At 42.9% G+C, this 16,231-nt stretch overlaps 1 protein-coding gene across 3 annotated transcripts; it reads left to right on the plus strand.

The window, feature by feature from the left end:
* Window positions 1-131: 131 nt before the first annotated feature.
* Window positions 132-12,385, plus strand: AURKA (aurora kinase A). Of its 3 annotated transcripts, none has more exons than XM_060230761.1 (9): window positions 132-319; window positions 762-821; window positions 2,242-2,509; window positions 3,930-4,011; window positions 6,430-6,621; window positions 8,193-8,331; window positions 8,923-9,071; window positions 10,251-10,425; window positions 11,735-12,385. In XM_060230761.1, the coding sequence occupies exons 1-9, from the start codon at window positions 158-160 to the stop codon at window positions 11,924-11,926; spliced, it is 1,419 nt and encodes a 472-aa protein (XP_060086744.1). In that variant the 5' UTR covers window positions 132-157; the 3' UTR covers window positions 11,927-12,385. The 3 variants fall into 3 exon arrangements, with proteins under 3 accessions (XP_060086744.1, XP_060086746.1, XP_060086745.1); XM_060230763.1 differs by having other exon boundaries at window positions 306-475; XM_060230762.1 differs by having other exon boundaries at window positions 308-511.
* Window positions 12,386-16,231: the final 3,846 nt, after the last annotated feature.

Raw genomic sequence — 16,231 nt, forward strand, 5'->3', positions numbered from 1 at the left:
TCCCAGCCTAGAGAACAAAGTTGCAGAAGAACGGAGAATTTGCGCATGCGCATACTATGCAGGCGCCCTTCCGGAAACTGCGTTTCCTCCGCAGTTACAATATTCTCCCCGCCTCCTGTTTTATCGGGAAGCCAATTCAACGCTGAGCGTTGCTGTAATGAAGCCAATCGGCGCGCGATGGGCTCGGCGGCGGCGCGTGAAGGGGAGCAACAAGCCAATCAGAGAGCGGCATCCGTTTAAAGGGAGATGTAAGGGGCGGGGCCAAAAAGGTTTGAATTCAGAAAGCGTTAGTGGCCTCTGGAGGAGAGTGGAGGGGGCGGTGAGTTTTTGCGAGGGTTTTTGGTGGGCAGAAGTGCTAATTGGGATGAAGTGAATGTATGGGGAGAGGGACAAGAGCGTGAGAAGGAAAGCCTCAAAAACGTTGTGGCCGCGCGTGGGGCTAACGGAAAAAAAGTCTCAAATTCAAAGGGGCGAGGTAGCGTTGCTTTCAGATTATTATTATTTTCACATTGTAAGAGCTGCCGGTCAGAACAGTACAACTTCATTTATTGCTTATTGGCTTTATCCCCGACGTGGTACTTTAAGACAATGTGTGAGGCTTGATGTAGTGAGGAGGGAAACCTCCCGTCTAAGAAATTGAAGTTTAATTTTTTGAAGGCGCGCTAGTTTGAGAATTGGGTGGAAACGGTAGCTTGAGTAGAACGCTCAACTGATTTGTAACCCTTGTATGCATTAAATGACTGGCTTTCCCTTTCCGTTAGACAATAATGGACAAAGCTGGTAAAGAGAACCTGAATGCGCTGCCAAGTCATAATATCAAGGTAAGTGCTGTCTTGCAGATATTGTCAGGACACATATTGCAATAATAGAAGGCACAATCAGGACCTCTTGGCATGAGATTAAGGCTAACAATAGCAGGTGTTTTTTCTGTTATTTTCTGTTTGTTTGTTTATGTCACTTGTACCCTACCTTTCTCCTTAATGGAATAGAATAATAGAATTGAGACCTCCAGGGCCATGTAATCCAACCCCCTGCATAATGCAGGAAACTCACAAATACCTTCCCCCCACAACCCCAGTGACACTAACTCTGCACCTAGAAGATGGCAAAAACCCCTCCAGGATCTCTGGCCTGGAGAAAGGTTGCTGCCTGCCCCAAAGTGGCAAACAGCATTACCCTGGGAATAAAGAGCCATGAGAACTAAGCACTGATGGAAACCCAAGTTGGTTTACATCATTCTCCTTTCTATTTTATCTTCATAACAACCCTGTGAGGTAAGAGGCTAAAAGAGTGTGACTAGCCAAAGGTCACCTAACAAGCTTCCATAGAGTGAGTGGGAATTTGAACACAGATACTAGTCCAACACTCAACTATTTAATGATTTCAGTAGATAGTTTTTGTTTGTTATTGTCCACCTTGGTTCCTGAGTGCATCAAGATACAGGTGAAATATATAAGAATGTTCTGCAATAGATTTGGATGGGTAGCTGTGTTGGTCTGGAGACAGCAGAGTGCAGTAGCAACTTTAAGACCAAACTTGTATTCTTGGTATAAGCTTTCGTGTGTGTGCATGTGAAAGCTTATACCCCGAAAAAACCTTGTTAGGTTTAAAGGTGCCACTGGACTCAAACTCTGCTATGTTCTGAAATAAGGCTTGTAAATATATAGGGCATGGTTTTTCTTCTGAACTGTTTTGTTGATGTTAATCAGATACTTGTTCTGGAAAGTTAAGAGGAGAGAATGGGATGCACTGTGTTAGTGGAAACGACCACTTTTGAGGAGCAATAAATCACCTATTGCTTCTTATCTCTATAATTTGAGTTAGCAAATAGTGTTGTTTTCCCATGCTTTAGGGATGCTTTGGTATTGGCAGCTGTTGCTCCAGATTGCATCTCAACTTGGCCTGGAGAAAGGAGTCTCTGTGTTTTTTGCAAAGGTCACAGCATTTCTAGTGAATGTTGATACTTCTGAGGTCTCAGGTTGTTGTTGGGTTATTGTTTTGAGAATGCCCTTAGTGAGTGAGACATTTTTCATTTCCTAAATAGAATGCCTGTTGGCATTTCAAGCTTGAGCAAGGAAACTGAGATACACTTAATGCTTATTGTTGTTTTTACATTATTATCCATGTATTTCAGTAGTCTCATCATGTGCAAAACAAGCCTAATTCATATTTTTTTCTAAATTCATAAGGAAATTGGCCTATGATACTTGCTGTTGACAGATAACATGTGTTCCTTTTCAGACAGGTGTTGTGGATGGCCCAAAACGAGTTCCTGTGAGTCAGAATCGGGCACCTGGAGATGCAGCCCAACCACAGCGCATTCTGACTGCATCAAATGTTCCCCAGCGAGTGCCTATTCAGTCAAAGGGCCGGAAACTGCCTACTCCCCACCCAAAACCTCCCAACCAGTTAATTCAGCAGCAGCATCCAACAACTCAGGTTAAACCAACAACAACGATTAGGGTTCAAAATAAACCAACTGAAGCTGCTCAGCAGCCCTCCTTGTCTGGTAAGGACTGCTGCTGATTGGTCGAACTTGTCTTCTGTGTGTACTGCAATGCTCATGAATAAATGTTAGATGCATGCATATTGTTTTGCCCTAAACTGGGGATATGTGTAAAAATTGTGCTGAGAAAGTCTAAGAAAAACATTATCTTAAGATATGTTTCACTGCTGAGCTTTCTTCCTGTAGTTCATGATGGGGAGAAGGGGCTGTTTCCTTCTTAATCATGGGGCATCAAAGGCAGCTGCTATGAGCTCTGTGCTGGGGGTGGGGGCACTACCCAAGCAGCCAGCTGCTCCACTTTCTGAGGCATTTCAGAGTAGCTGGGGCATTGTTGCTGGTGGGCAGCTGTCCACAGTGAGCATGATCCCTTTTTCCTCATTGGCTTGGAGTGTAGCCCTTCTCAGGGCCTTTTTTTCCCTTCTCTCCCAGTCCTCCCCTGGTGAAGGCCTTGGGGAAGTAGGAGGTTGCCCCAAGGGCACAGCTCACCTCCATCCTTTGCTGCTGCCTTTAGCATTCTGTTGCAATGATGCACTTCAAACCATAGAGGCAGGGAGCAGAGCTAGCATGCCACCTTCTGCAGGCATTCCTTTAGGGGGTCAGAGAAAGGAAGAGGATGCAGCATGCATTGCAGCAGCTTTAGTTGTGTGGAGGTGGACATCACTGAATTTTGCCAGGATCCCTAAGACTGCTGCAGATGTTTCTCTGATCCTAAACACCTTGTGGGGACTTAGCTAGAACTGAGTGTGTACATGAGGAACCTTCCTGTTTAAAATAAATGCTCAGCCATGAAGTGCAGTAACAGATTTGTTATGAGGAGGGCAGAAGGGAGAGCACTGTATAGTGCTGGAATAACTTGCTTAGGGCTTCTTGGATGTTAAAAGTGCTCCTTATGGGAACTTAATAACTTAAGCCAGAGTAACCCTCAGACTGCAAGCTGAGGGGGCTTAAACTTGGATGCTCACCTAGGGAGTTTATGATCAATATGATTCCCCCATGAGGAGTGGTTATTGGAAGCTTTTATTGTACCTTATATATTTTAAATTTGATTTGTATGCTTTAAATTCAATTTGTAATCTGTCTTGAGCCAAAAAGGAAAGGTAGATATGAATATTTTAATAAATAATGAATGACTAATGAGATTTGGATCAGGAACTTTCCACTCCCCCCACCATGTACTTAGGAGGAAGGTCTGAATGCAACTATGAGAAATTAGTGGGCTAGAAGTTGTATGCCAGTTAGCCTGCCACGGTTTGTGAATGCCCAGGTGCTTAAACCCCAAAGTTATAACACGGAATTATCTGCGAAGCATAAAAATTTCCAATCCTGCAGGGGGATGTGGTGTATTCTTCAACAATTATTGTTTTAGTGCTAGTTTATCAGGCATCAGCTTGATTCAAAGTGTTCAATTTTTCCCTGTGTGCAGCAAAGAAGCCAGAAGCAGAAGGCATATCAAATCAAAAGCATGAGACCACTGGTGCATCTAAAACAAAAAATGAGGAAAAAAAGTAAGCTCATATCTTTGACTTGTTTCCATGGGGCTGCAGAATAAGTTCATGCATAATGGCTTTATCTCTTTTTGTGGTGGTGGAAAGTGCTGTAAAGTTGGCAGCTGATCTATAATGACTCCATGGGGTTTTCAAGGCCAGTGATGGTTTGCCATTGCCTGCCTCTCTGTAGCAACCCTGGGCTGGCTTGATGGTCTGCCATCTAAGTACTGATCAGGGCAAATCCTGCTTAGCTTTTGATGGGATTGGGCCATCTTGGGTTTTCTAATCTAAACATGTTTTCTTCCTCTTTTCAGCTTGGCCTTTCTTACATAAGAACATAAGGGAAGCCATGTCGGATCAGGTCATTGGCCCATCCAGTCCAACACTCTGTCACACAGTGGCCAAAAAAACCAAGTGCCAATAAGAGGTCCTTCCATTGCGCTCCCCCCACCCCAAGCACAAGAATACAGAGCATCACTGCCTCAGAGTTCCAACAATAAGCTGTGGCTAATACCCACTGATGGACCTCTGCTCCATATGCTCTTGCTTCTTCCCCTCTCTAAAAGGCCTTGAGATGGGCCTTTTAGATCAAGGCAGTCAGTTTTCTCCAGTGGAGATGCTTTGAGTAAATTGGAAAGCTATTATGAAACTGTGTGGCACTGTCTAGTTTTCTCTCCTTTTCTCCATTACTTGTCCACCTGTTCCGCAGCTATTTCTGTTAACTGTCTCTGTTCTCCTGTGAAATGTATGCTTGAAGTGGGCTGGGTGAACAGGCAAAGAAATACCAAATGAAGTTCACTGTAAATAAGTATTTTTTAAAAATCTTTATTTCCTATATACCCTGACATTAATCCTAGAAACAACTCTTTAGAATCATGGTGGCTGTCACAATGAAAGTTAGTTTGCTTTGCAGTGTAACAGGTGGGGTGGGGGGGAGGCATGCTCCATTTGTATGGGACAAAGCTACTGATGTTGAAATGATCAAGTGTCAAGCACCATTCTTATGAAGAAAGGTTGAAATGTGTGAGGTTAATTGGTTTAGAAATTGTGGCTTAAAATTTATGAATGTGAGCAGAGAAAATGTATTCTTTTGACATGAGAAATTCAATGAATTTGGCTCAGGACAGTCAAAGAAAGTATTTAAGAGTTAAATTATATAAATTATTGCAATGTGGTGATAGCTGTTTGCTAAGCGGCTTTTTTTGGGGGGGGTAACCAGTTCATAGCATCCAAATACATCAAAAGTGATTCCTAAGAACTGAGAATAGGTTTGCCATAATCAGAGGCTATATCTACGTACTGTTAGTATTATGTTACTACCTAAATCCATAGATAGGGGCTACAGGACACCAAACAGATTTTGGGATTCCCTTGAAAGGAAAGATCAAGCACCAGTCGTTTCCGACTCTGGGGTGACGTTGCTTTCACAACGTTTTCACGGCAGACCTTTTTACGGGGTGGTTTGCCATTGCCTTCCCTGGTCATTACACTTTCCCCTCAGCAAGTTACTGACCTTGGAAGGATGGAAGGCTGAGTCAACCTTGAGCCAGCTACCTGAACCAGCTTCCTCTGGAATCGAACTCAGGTTGTGAGCAGAGGGTTCTGACTGCAATACTGCAGCTTTACCACTCTGTGCCACGGGGCTCTTCAGGTTCCCTTAGGTTGCTGAAAAATCTGAAATTTTCAAACTACATGGGTGTGTGGGGTGGGGTTTAAATCCCCTCAAAAGGAAAGTAGTGTTTTCTGTGCAGGTGTGGAGAATGCACTTACTGGCACAACTGGTAGGGTGGTCACTTCATGCCTGGGCGCTGTGGTGGTGGTCTCCTTGCCTGGCAATGGTAATGGTGGATGCTGGGAGTGGCTTTTTGCCCATGCACAGTGGATGCCAGGGGCTGTTGTCAGGGCTCTCCAGGAGCTTCTCTGGGCTCAAAACAGCTTCCAGGCACAGCAGCTGTCATCACCAAGCTAAAAGTGGGTGGTGGGGCCTAGAACTGCTATGGGAGGGAGATGGGGGAGGAATCCCCCCATTAGTATATTGGGTCCCCCACTTGTGTTCCTGAATACCAGTTGGTGGGTAACAGGGAGGGAGTGTTGTCCTTGTCCCATGAAGGCTTTATTAGAAGCAGGCTGGACTAGAGATCCCTAGCCTGATTTAGTGGGGATGCTCTAATTCCAGGCCTATCTATTTATATATTTAAGTCTGAGAGAGAAACTTACAGCTATATGTGTGAAGCAAAAAACCCCAAAAACTTATCTGTAAATACCACACAGGAAACTAAGTGCTACTTGTGTATTGCATTCAGAAATTTCTCATATGGATTTGAATTAAAGTAGAAGAGCCTGGGACAGGAATGTATTCATGGAGTAACTGGCAGCTTCGGAAGCAAATAATTTCAGTCTTCTTGGAAATCTAATATGTAGTTCTAAATCTTTTAGAAAACAGTGGTCTCTTGATGATTTTGAAATCGGTCGTCCCTTGGGAAAAGGAAAATTTGGAAATGTGTATCTGGCTCGTGAGAAGCAGAGCAAATTCATCTTGGCATTGAAGGTCTTGTTTAAAATACAGCTGGAAAAGGCAGGTGTTGAACATCAACTGCGTCGGGAAGTAGAAATACAGTCTCATCTTCGGTAAGATTGGTACATTACAGATGTTTTCAGGATTGCTAATTCCCCAACTAATTTTTGAAAAACATAGCTTGAATTCAGTTTTGGTTTCTTTCCATGTAGCAGTCATTGTGAAGCCTCCCCAAATAAACTGAATTAGCTGGGTATGGTAGATCCTTAGTATTTTAATGCCCATTTTGGAAAGGGTTGTCTTTGCAGTTATCAGTTCACTTTTACTAGGGTAAATAAATCATGTGACAGCAGTGTGCTGTTAAATCAGGTTTTTAATGTTTTTTTCCCATAGTACCTCAGAGTATAGTAAAAAAAAATCTTTATAAAAGAAATGTATCTAGTCATATTTTATATACTTCTCAAAAACAGTGGGGTCAGTTACATCTTATTAGTATACTCCCCCCCGCCCAGTTTAAAAGCTGAGATTAAAACCTACTGGGGCATTTTCATTTACAATCTGTCTCTCACTGGGTCTCAAGACAGAGTATAGTTGACTGAAACATTTATCAGTTGGAAGATTATAATATATGATTCTTGTTAAGAGAAAATAATACAACTGGGCTGGCATTGTAGAACGGGGTAACAGAATAACACATACAAACATCTGTTTGAAGACAAGAAGAAAATCACTGTAGGAAAGGCTTTTCCTCTAACAAAAGTCACTTCCTGAGCTGAATCATTACTCCACAATTTTCTACAAGAGTGCCCTTCTGAATGTCCTGACTCCTGCTGGAAAGATTAAGAAAATAAAAATAACATAAACCCCAGATTAGAGGTCATATTGACCCCTAGCACAGTGTAGAAATATTTTCTCTGATAATACTGTTTTTGTTACAAGAGTATTGGGCTGATAACACTCCAAATCAGAAAACTATGATTACCAAGTTATACATTTTCGTCATCATTACTGTATATTCTTTACACTGCAGTTAACACTAAAGTAGTCTGTAGTTCAAAGCAGAAGTCTTGACTGGTGGAAGGGACATACTTACGGGGGGGGGGGCGGGGCTGAAAATATTCAGCATCTTAAGCCTGTGCTTAAAGTGATAGACAAAAGAGGTGTTATAAGATCTCAATTAGTAAATTAAATTTCTGGATTATAGCCTGGATCCAGGTGATCTTAACTGATGGGCAGCTGCTCAAGGCCTTACACTGAGAGGGGCCCTGACCACCCACAGCTCCACCTCTCCCTAAAAGGAGGAGAGAAAAGAGCAGGCTCCAGCAACCACTTGTAGCAGCAGTTCCTGCCCACTTGTACAGGCTGATGGCCACCCCTTGGCAGGCTGCTGTGGGATGGTGATGGCAATAACAGTGAATCTGAGGCCTGAACTTGAACTTTATCCAGGGCCCCAGAATCACAGAAACTGCCTCCAGCCTGGAACTAATAAACTGAATAGTGGAACACCCTCCCATGCAAAGCTGTCCCCTTCTATGTCTATTGTTTTCATTAGATGCAGAATGGCATAACTTTGCTTTGGATTGCACTCGCAGTTGATCAGAAAATGTTCTGTATGCAATCCTGGAAAGTGATGAAGAAAATGAATGATGCTGCACTTGAGAAACACATGTTTGCTTTCTTGTAGGCATCCCAATGTTCTCCGATTATATGGCTATTTCCATGACACAACAAGAGTCTACCTAATCCTTGAGTATGCACCTCTTGGGGAAGTGTACAAAGAGCTTCAGAAGGTTACCAAGTTTGATGAGCAGCGAACTGCTACTGTAGGTTTGACCACAGGTTAAACTTTTCTAATTTTTGTAATGTGAACTCCATTTGAAGCATAAAATTACATTTCAGGTCCAGTGTTCTGCCGTGGGGATGATATGCTTTAATTGCTTGATAAGTGTTTGTTTGTCTTCATCACCAGATGAAGTTATAATGTCAAGACATTCCTGCTTCCCATCTTCCTTTCTTTTCTAGGCTCTTGGGCCTGGAACCCATAACTTCATTCCCCTTGAATTTCTCTCCTGTCTCTGTGGATGTTGTTTCTCTATGTTGCAACTCTTGCTTCCTTTGCCACTAGCATCTTGACATGTATAAGGGCTCCTTGAAAAAATATGATCTTGTGCACCTAAAAAGCACTAGTGGCAAAGGACATGAGTGCTGCAACAGAGAAAAACCTGTAGTGGCTAGAGAGAAGTCCAAGGGGAACAGTTTCATAGGACCGAAGCCTTGGTGTTTTCTTAAAGTTGTATCCTGTATGCGTGGCTTCAATATAATATGCCACTAGAACACATGAACAGTATCTATAAATGCTTAGTTCAACAGGATTTAAGAAATATGTTCCATTTTGATTTTTTTCCCCCCTTCAGTATGTCACTGAATTGGCAGATGCGCTGTTGTATTGCCACTCAAAAAGAGTAATTCATAGAGACATAAAGCCTGAAAACCTGCTGCTGGGATCAGTTGGAGAGCTGAAGATTGCTGACTTTGGGTGGTCTGTGCATGCTCCCTCCTCTAGGTGAGAGTACTTGCAAACCAAACGTGAACACTGTGAGAATGCAGCAGCAGAACACAATGCTTTAAGCTATGGAGTCTTGTGAGCAAATATTCTACTTTGTGAGCTGCTGCCATTAAAGTTGGGAGCTACTGCATAAATTAGTTTGCTCTGGGACCATTTTTCCTGTGGTAAGACAAAAATGTATGAGCCGGAGGCTAGAAAACTGTGCTAGCTCACACTAACTCAGCTTAGAGGGAACACTGAGGTGAAGATAACTGGCACTAGGGATTTGTTTTCTATAGGCAGTGAGGATGTGTGTGTGTGTGGTATATGGTTAAGAGTGTTAGATTAGTACCCGGGAGACCCAGTTTTGAATCCCCACTTCTGCCATGGTAGCTCACTGGGTGACCTTGGGCCAGTTGTACATTCTCAGCCTAACATACCTTGACAGGGCTGTTGTGAGGTGAAAACAGAGAAAAGGAGAATAGGATAAGTTCCTTTGGGTCTCTACCGGAAGGAAGGTGGGGTTCAAGTGAATTAAAATAGCATGCCACATGTGTCTGGTTCTGCAAGTTGAGTGGCGCATGGAGAACTCATTTGCTTGAACTGCAGTTTTTATTTCAAACTTTTTTTGGCTGCCTAAATTGAAAAATGTACGCTAAGGAGATCAAACTACAGAGCCCCAGATTAGATGCTGGTGTCATGGATAGAACATCATGCTGGGAATGAAGAGAACAAGTTTCATATCTGTGGTTGCTTGTATTAATCTCTCTCAGCCAGAGTATTTTGCGGGGTTCTTACAGGGATGAAGTGTGGGAGAACAATACACACTTCCCGAACTCCTTGGAGGAATGATGGGACAAAAAAATCCGACTTACTGAAGCTTTCCAGAAAGAGGCTATTCTGAGCATTTGAGCTGTGGTTAATGGAGCCAGACCTATCTTGGTGTTGCACTAATCTCTGTTCATGGGAACAAGGAGATGGCAAAGGCTTAAACTGTATGCATGCTTGTGAAAAATGCTAATCAGTTTGGTTGGGCTTGAATTGTAATGAATGTTAATCAGCATGGAGACTGCAGGTCTAGAAGAGTGTGTTTGGGAGAGGGGGGCCAGCCTAGTAGCTGCATCTGTTCAGAGTACTTTATTTCTCTGAGCTAGTTAACATTTAGTCTGCTACAGTGAACATATTTTCTTATTCCAGGAGATCAACCCTTTGTGGTACCCTCGACTACCTACCACCTGAAATGATTGAAGGGAGGACCCATGACGAGAAGGTGGACCTCTGGAGCCTTGGTGTTCTCTGTTATGAATTTCTAGTAGGAAAGCCTCCTTTTGAATCCAAAACATATCAGGAAACTTACAGAGCAATTTCAAAGGTGAGTTAGAATGCCACTTTGTCCACCTCTTCATTATCTTGTCTCCTGGAGAGAACTTCGTCACATGGCTTTTCTGAACCCAGGCAGAGTTTAAATAATCTGCCTCAGAGACATGGCAGGCAATCAAAAGTGCTCTAAATCTGCCTGCTGGGGCTGAGCTAGGAGCTGATGGAGAAAGTTAGGTTCTGGAGGTTGAGAGGATGAGAGTTAGAGGATTAGGCTGACAGGATCTGAGGGGGACATCAGATTAGTGGTTAAATTTCACTGCTGAGGGAACTAAGTGTACTGAAATGTTGCAGTAGATCAACAGGATTTTGTTGAGCCTGGAGTATGCAGTGGCAGCAGAAAGCTGTGCTAAAGTGATATGAACCTGTCCAGGAGTGTTTCCCTGAGGCACATACAGTGTAAAATGTAACACACATCTCCTGATTGTTAGTACTTACCCCTGTGTTTTTAAATAAATTTTATTCTAATTCACTTTATACAGAAACCTTTTTTTACCTCAGCAAATCAATCCAGGCTTGGGTGGGTTTTTCTCAGGCTTGGGAACCATGGTGCAGTGGGGTAGGTAGGAAATTGCAATTTGTTGGGTCATGTTTTCTCCCCGACAGGATTGTCAGAGCCAGTTTGGTGTGAGAGAGAGTTTGATGTAGTTGTTAAATGTGCAGACTCTTATTCTGGAAGAACCGGGTTTTATTCTCTGCTCTTCCACATGCACCTGCTGCGTGACTGTTGGGTCAGTCACAGTTCTAGAAAGAGCTGCTCTCTGAAGAGCAGTTTTCTCAGCTACATCTTCCTCACAGGGTGTCTTTTGTCAGGAGGGGAAGAGAAAGGAGATTGTAAGCCGCTCTGAGACTCCGAGTGAAGAACGGGGTATAAATTCAATCTCCTCTAATTCTGTTGCCGCCGCCTCTGCTTTGTCTTTCCTATCAACACCCAGCCTACTGGCAAGAACTCATTTCCCTACTAGATCACAGAAGAAAGAGGTAGGAGTGGTTCTACTAGTATACCCTGCAACTTCCTACTATTGTATTCTCCAATAGAAAAGCAGATTGCATTGCCCAAGCAAGATTATGGATTCTCTTTTGAGCTAAATCAAGTTGTTCAGAGGACAGGGAAGGAGATACAGCTATAGTTACCAACCAGGCTGAATGGTAGGATTGCAGGAAGATACAGCTGCCAAAGGTTGAGTGAGTGATAAAGATGGTGGATAGCTAATGGCAAGCAATACTTGAAAGAGTCCGCACACATCTCAGATTTGTTTTTGCTGTGATGTTGCATCTAATGGCAGCTATTTCTTTGCTTTAAGGTGGAGTACAGATTTCCTCCTTTTGTAACAGAGGGAGCAAGAGATCTGATTTCCAAGCTTCTGAAGCACAATCCGTATCACAGACTGCCGCTGGAAGAAGTGCTCAAACATCCCTGGATTACAGCCAATTCTACAAAATCTCCCAGGCACCGAATCACCGAAGCCACTACCACTAAAGCTATCCAGTCTTAGCCAAGCGAGCACTGCAGTATTGTAGTTTGTGGCAGCCAGTATCTGTAATTTAATTACACCTATTGGAACACACCTTTCATAGAGTTGGACTTGATAAAGGCACTGGGAGCTGTTGATTATGAACCCCCTAGCTTTGCAACTCAAACTTTATGGGGCTTGCAAGTGCAGTTGCACAGGATATGGATACCTTTTACTTGAAGTCCAGCTGCACATGATCCAAACCCACTCAGGCACAGCTGGTCACAGGGCCTCTGCCTGGAATTCACAAGTTGTCCCTCTGTGGGTTACCGGAACAATGCAATGACACTGAAGACTACAGTAAGTGTGGTGATATGAAATTGATTGAATTTGCCTCTCCAAATGTGCTGATAATTGTAAAGTCTCTTTAATTGTCTGTCCTGTCTTTAGTTGCAAGATATATAAAGCTTTTATTAAATAAAGATTTGTTTATCAACACAATCCCAAGGTCTAGGAACAACAAGGGATCAGCATGTGGGTTGGATCCTAGCCATCTATTCTCCTGGTGCCTTGAGGGTATGAAAGAACTCCTTTGCTAGCAGAATGGACTCAGAATCCATTCCACTGTTTGTGCTGAACATGAGGAGTCAGTAGTAAGGCTGGTAATGCAGTAAGGTAAGCATGCATAGCAGTGTTGCATTCCAAGTCAGTGGGGATTACTATCTGCCTCTGCCTCTGTAGAGAGTACTAAAATGTAACAATGTGGACTGATGTTAAAGCCACCTGACATGTTCTGAAGTGAGGCAAAGCATCTCTGTGTATTGTAGGCACTAATTCAGTGGGCCACTGTTACCTAATGCAGTCTGAAGTTCATATAATAGCAGCATTAGGAAATATGTATTAGAAGACTTGAGCCAATATGCTGTGAGCTTCAGAACTTAAAGCAACTTGATGGGTTATTTCCCTAAAAGAGTTGATTTGGGATGAGTTGACCCTGAGCACTGCATAGGGGATGTGTTGAGGATAACTTACCTATATGCTGTACCATTTTATGCTTGACTCATAGGGCTCCTGAAATACAAAATGATTAATAGCCTGTTTTATGTGCTGCCCCTCCAAAGATCTCCAGTATAGGGTTGTCTGCTGCTGAAATGCTGTAGATACAATGGCTAACAAGTCATTTTTAGTGGCATAGTGGTTTTTTTAGAGGGGCTCTGCAATGTAACTGGATATGGCTTTCAGGTGGCCTCCTGTCCCTGCCTTCACATTGTTATCAAAGTTATTTCCTGAATACAGCTTATTGTATAGTGTAAGCTACTCTGGCACTGGGGTGAAAACCAGAGCATAGACATCTAGTCTAAATAAAATAAAAGCTTCATCCAGTGCAAATAAAGGGCTAGATTTAAACATGCAAGACTTTTGCCAGGTGCAGTCCTGGCCTAGCTTTGGCCCCCTTCCAAGAAACTTCTGTGCTTCAAGCCTCAATTTTCTTCATCTGTGAAATGGAAACAAATAGCAAACGAGGTTCTGCAGGACTACTGCAAGAATGTCTACGGTGGCAAAGCACTTTAATGAATGAAATAGTATTTTTGGCTCTCTGTCCATTGACTGATTGCCAACATCCAGCTGTAGTTTAAGGATATTCAAAAAACAGAAACAAGGTTCAAGCTAGGCAGGAAGAGCCTGAGTTCTCATTGGCTGGATTCGCCTCCTCCCTCCCTTAAGGTGCTGGAGTCTAGACCCCTGTACTTTCACTTATACAGAAGAATCTTAAACAATGTTATTGCTTAGCCTTTGAAAGCCTGGCCGTAAATCAAAGGCAATGTGGAAAGGTCTAATGAATCAGCTAAAACAGCCCTACTGAGCTCAAAATTTGACTAAAGAAATAGTCATTGATGTTTTTCTACCTCCTTTTTTAAGGCCACTATGGAATAAATCTACGGTTTATAGCAGAATAGGCGCATTGGTATTCCCAACTCACACCAATTTGGCTATTCTGCTATAACTGCTCAAAAGAACGTGACTACTATATTTAATGCTACAATGACTCATCCGGAGTGCTTGTTAGTAATAAAGATGAAGACTGGGAATTTGCTGGAAGATTTGCCATCTGTGTTAGGAGAAAATGGCACTCTCCCCCCCCCCCCCCTTTCTGAACTAACCAACCAGATTCAAACCAGCTGAATGGAATGCTGGAGTGAGGGAGGGAGAACCTGAGGGGAGTTTAACTGTGGGAATGGCAGTTGGGTTTTGGAGGAGGAAGGGATTGGAGATATTGTGGACTGGGATTGTTGTGGCTGATTTTGATAGGTAAGGTTTGGGCATCATTCCCAGATTAAAAGCAGTAAACTTGTACAAGCATTCTTGTATTTAAAGCACCTGCCCACTCTGTTAACTGTGTCTGTTGACAGGCTGGAGTGGGAAGGTCACACTTATAACTTAAATACATTTATTTCATATGTTTTCCATATTATCCTCAACCCAGATAACTCCCTTAACCCCCTCTGTACTAGCAGGGGTGGCCAAAATGTGGCTCGTTCACACATATTTTGTGGCTCTTGAAGCTCCCACAACCCTGTCAACCAATGGCTTGAAGAATGCATTTAAAGTCCTCTCTTCCTGTGTTGCAGCTGTCAGACATCTGACATTTATTCTATGCTTATGTCTTATGTTAAGCAGTTTTCGCTGCCCCTGCTCTGTAGGATCTGAGGCAAAGGGGTCTGAGCTTGAAAGTGCTATGCTGCTTATTGTAGGATTAAGAAATCCTGTGTGTCAAAGCAGACATGCTAAGTAACTTCACACACCTAATGCTGACATAGGACTTTATGCAAAAATGAAAGGAGGGTGGGGGTGGGGAGCACAACTCTGGCCTGATGGACTTGTTAGTGGCAAAGTGAGAGAGGCCTAGATCTGGAACTGGACACCACTCTTTCCTCAAAGGGAGGAAGTAATTTATTTCCATAGAGGTGTATATCTGAATAGTAGAGCAAGCTATTTTTGCTTATGTTACATACTTTGAAGGGTTGATTACTATAGTTGCATTTGGTGCAGAATATTCATGGGTGCAAGTTTGCAAATCCTTCCCTCCTACCTACTTCACAAAGCCAGCCCATTCTGCAAGTACCAGTAACATATCCTGTTCAGGGAGGGTTGCTGTTGGTAGTTCAAGTGCTGTGGAGTTTGCTCTTCTGTTTTGAAAGCAACTCTGGCCTTTGGACTCAAGCGGATATATACTGAAGAAACCAACAGTCTCTGTTTATGAGTTCCCTATTAAGTTCACCCTAACTGACAGTTTGGTTTAATTAGAAGCCTTGTTTCTAAGTTAGTGAACATTCATACAATCCATGTACACTGTATATTGATCTTTCTACATGCATTGAGTAATTCTCATGTTACATTTAATGTGTACAGTTGAATGTGATTGAAACACCACATTCATCCACCACCACCCCAAGTTTCACTTGTTATCTCTTACAGATGTACATGTACACAGGTATTCACTGTAACAAGGCTAGAATTAAGACATTCTCCTGAGTATTCACTAATTGTTGAGTATTAACCAGCAATTTTTTATGTTAAAGGGCTTTACTTGAAGAATTGCAGATTTATACCTCGCCGTTCTCTCTCAATCAGACTCAAGACCCCGCCCTTCTCCCCCCCAACAGATACCCTGTGAGGTGGGTGGGGCTGAGAGGGCTCACAGCAGCTGCCCTTTCAAGGACAACCTCTGCCAGAGTTATGGCTAACCCTAACCCAAGGCCATTCCAGCAGCTGCAAGTGGAGGAGTGGGGAATCAAACCTGGTTCTGCCAGATAAAAGTCCACTCACTTAACCACTACACGAAACTGGCTCTCCCTAAACAGCTTGTGTAACTTCATGCATCTATTCAGGATCCAAATCCTTGCTACCTCTACACAGACAAGAATTAAATTAACAGTTTAGAGCAAACGGATAGACCTTTTCACAAGTTAGTCCATGTTTTTACTATATATATGCTATACACCCAATATTTCTTTGTATGTGTTGAGTAAGCTTCATGCCACATTCAACACAGGCACAGTTGATTATAATACAAACACATTTTATGTGGCCTGGTCCCAGTCCTTTTTGTAAACTGCATATACATGAAGGATGTATGTGCATTCACTGTAATTTAAACAAGGCTGGAGCGAACTCCCAGTAGATCTCTGAGAATCTGGGTTAGGATATTAGACCCCTTGTGGGAAAGGCTACAGGTACCATCCCCATCCAGACTTCTGCAAGCTTTGTTTCTGTTAAGCGGCAGTTTGTGGATAGCCAACTGCATACTGCAGTTCTGAAGTGGACTAGCTATTGTCCCCATTATCT

This window comes from Heteronotia binoei, chromosome 2 (assembly GCF_032191835.1).
Source record: "Heteronotia binoei isolate CCM8104 ecotype False Entrance Well chromosome 2, APGP_CSIRO_Hbin_v1, whole genome shotgun sequence".
NCBI classification, from domain to species: Eukaryota; Metazoa; Chordata; class Lepidosauria; order Squamata; family Gekkonidae; genus Heteronotia; species Heteronotia binoei.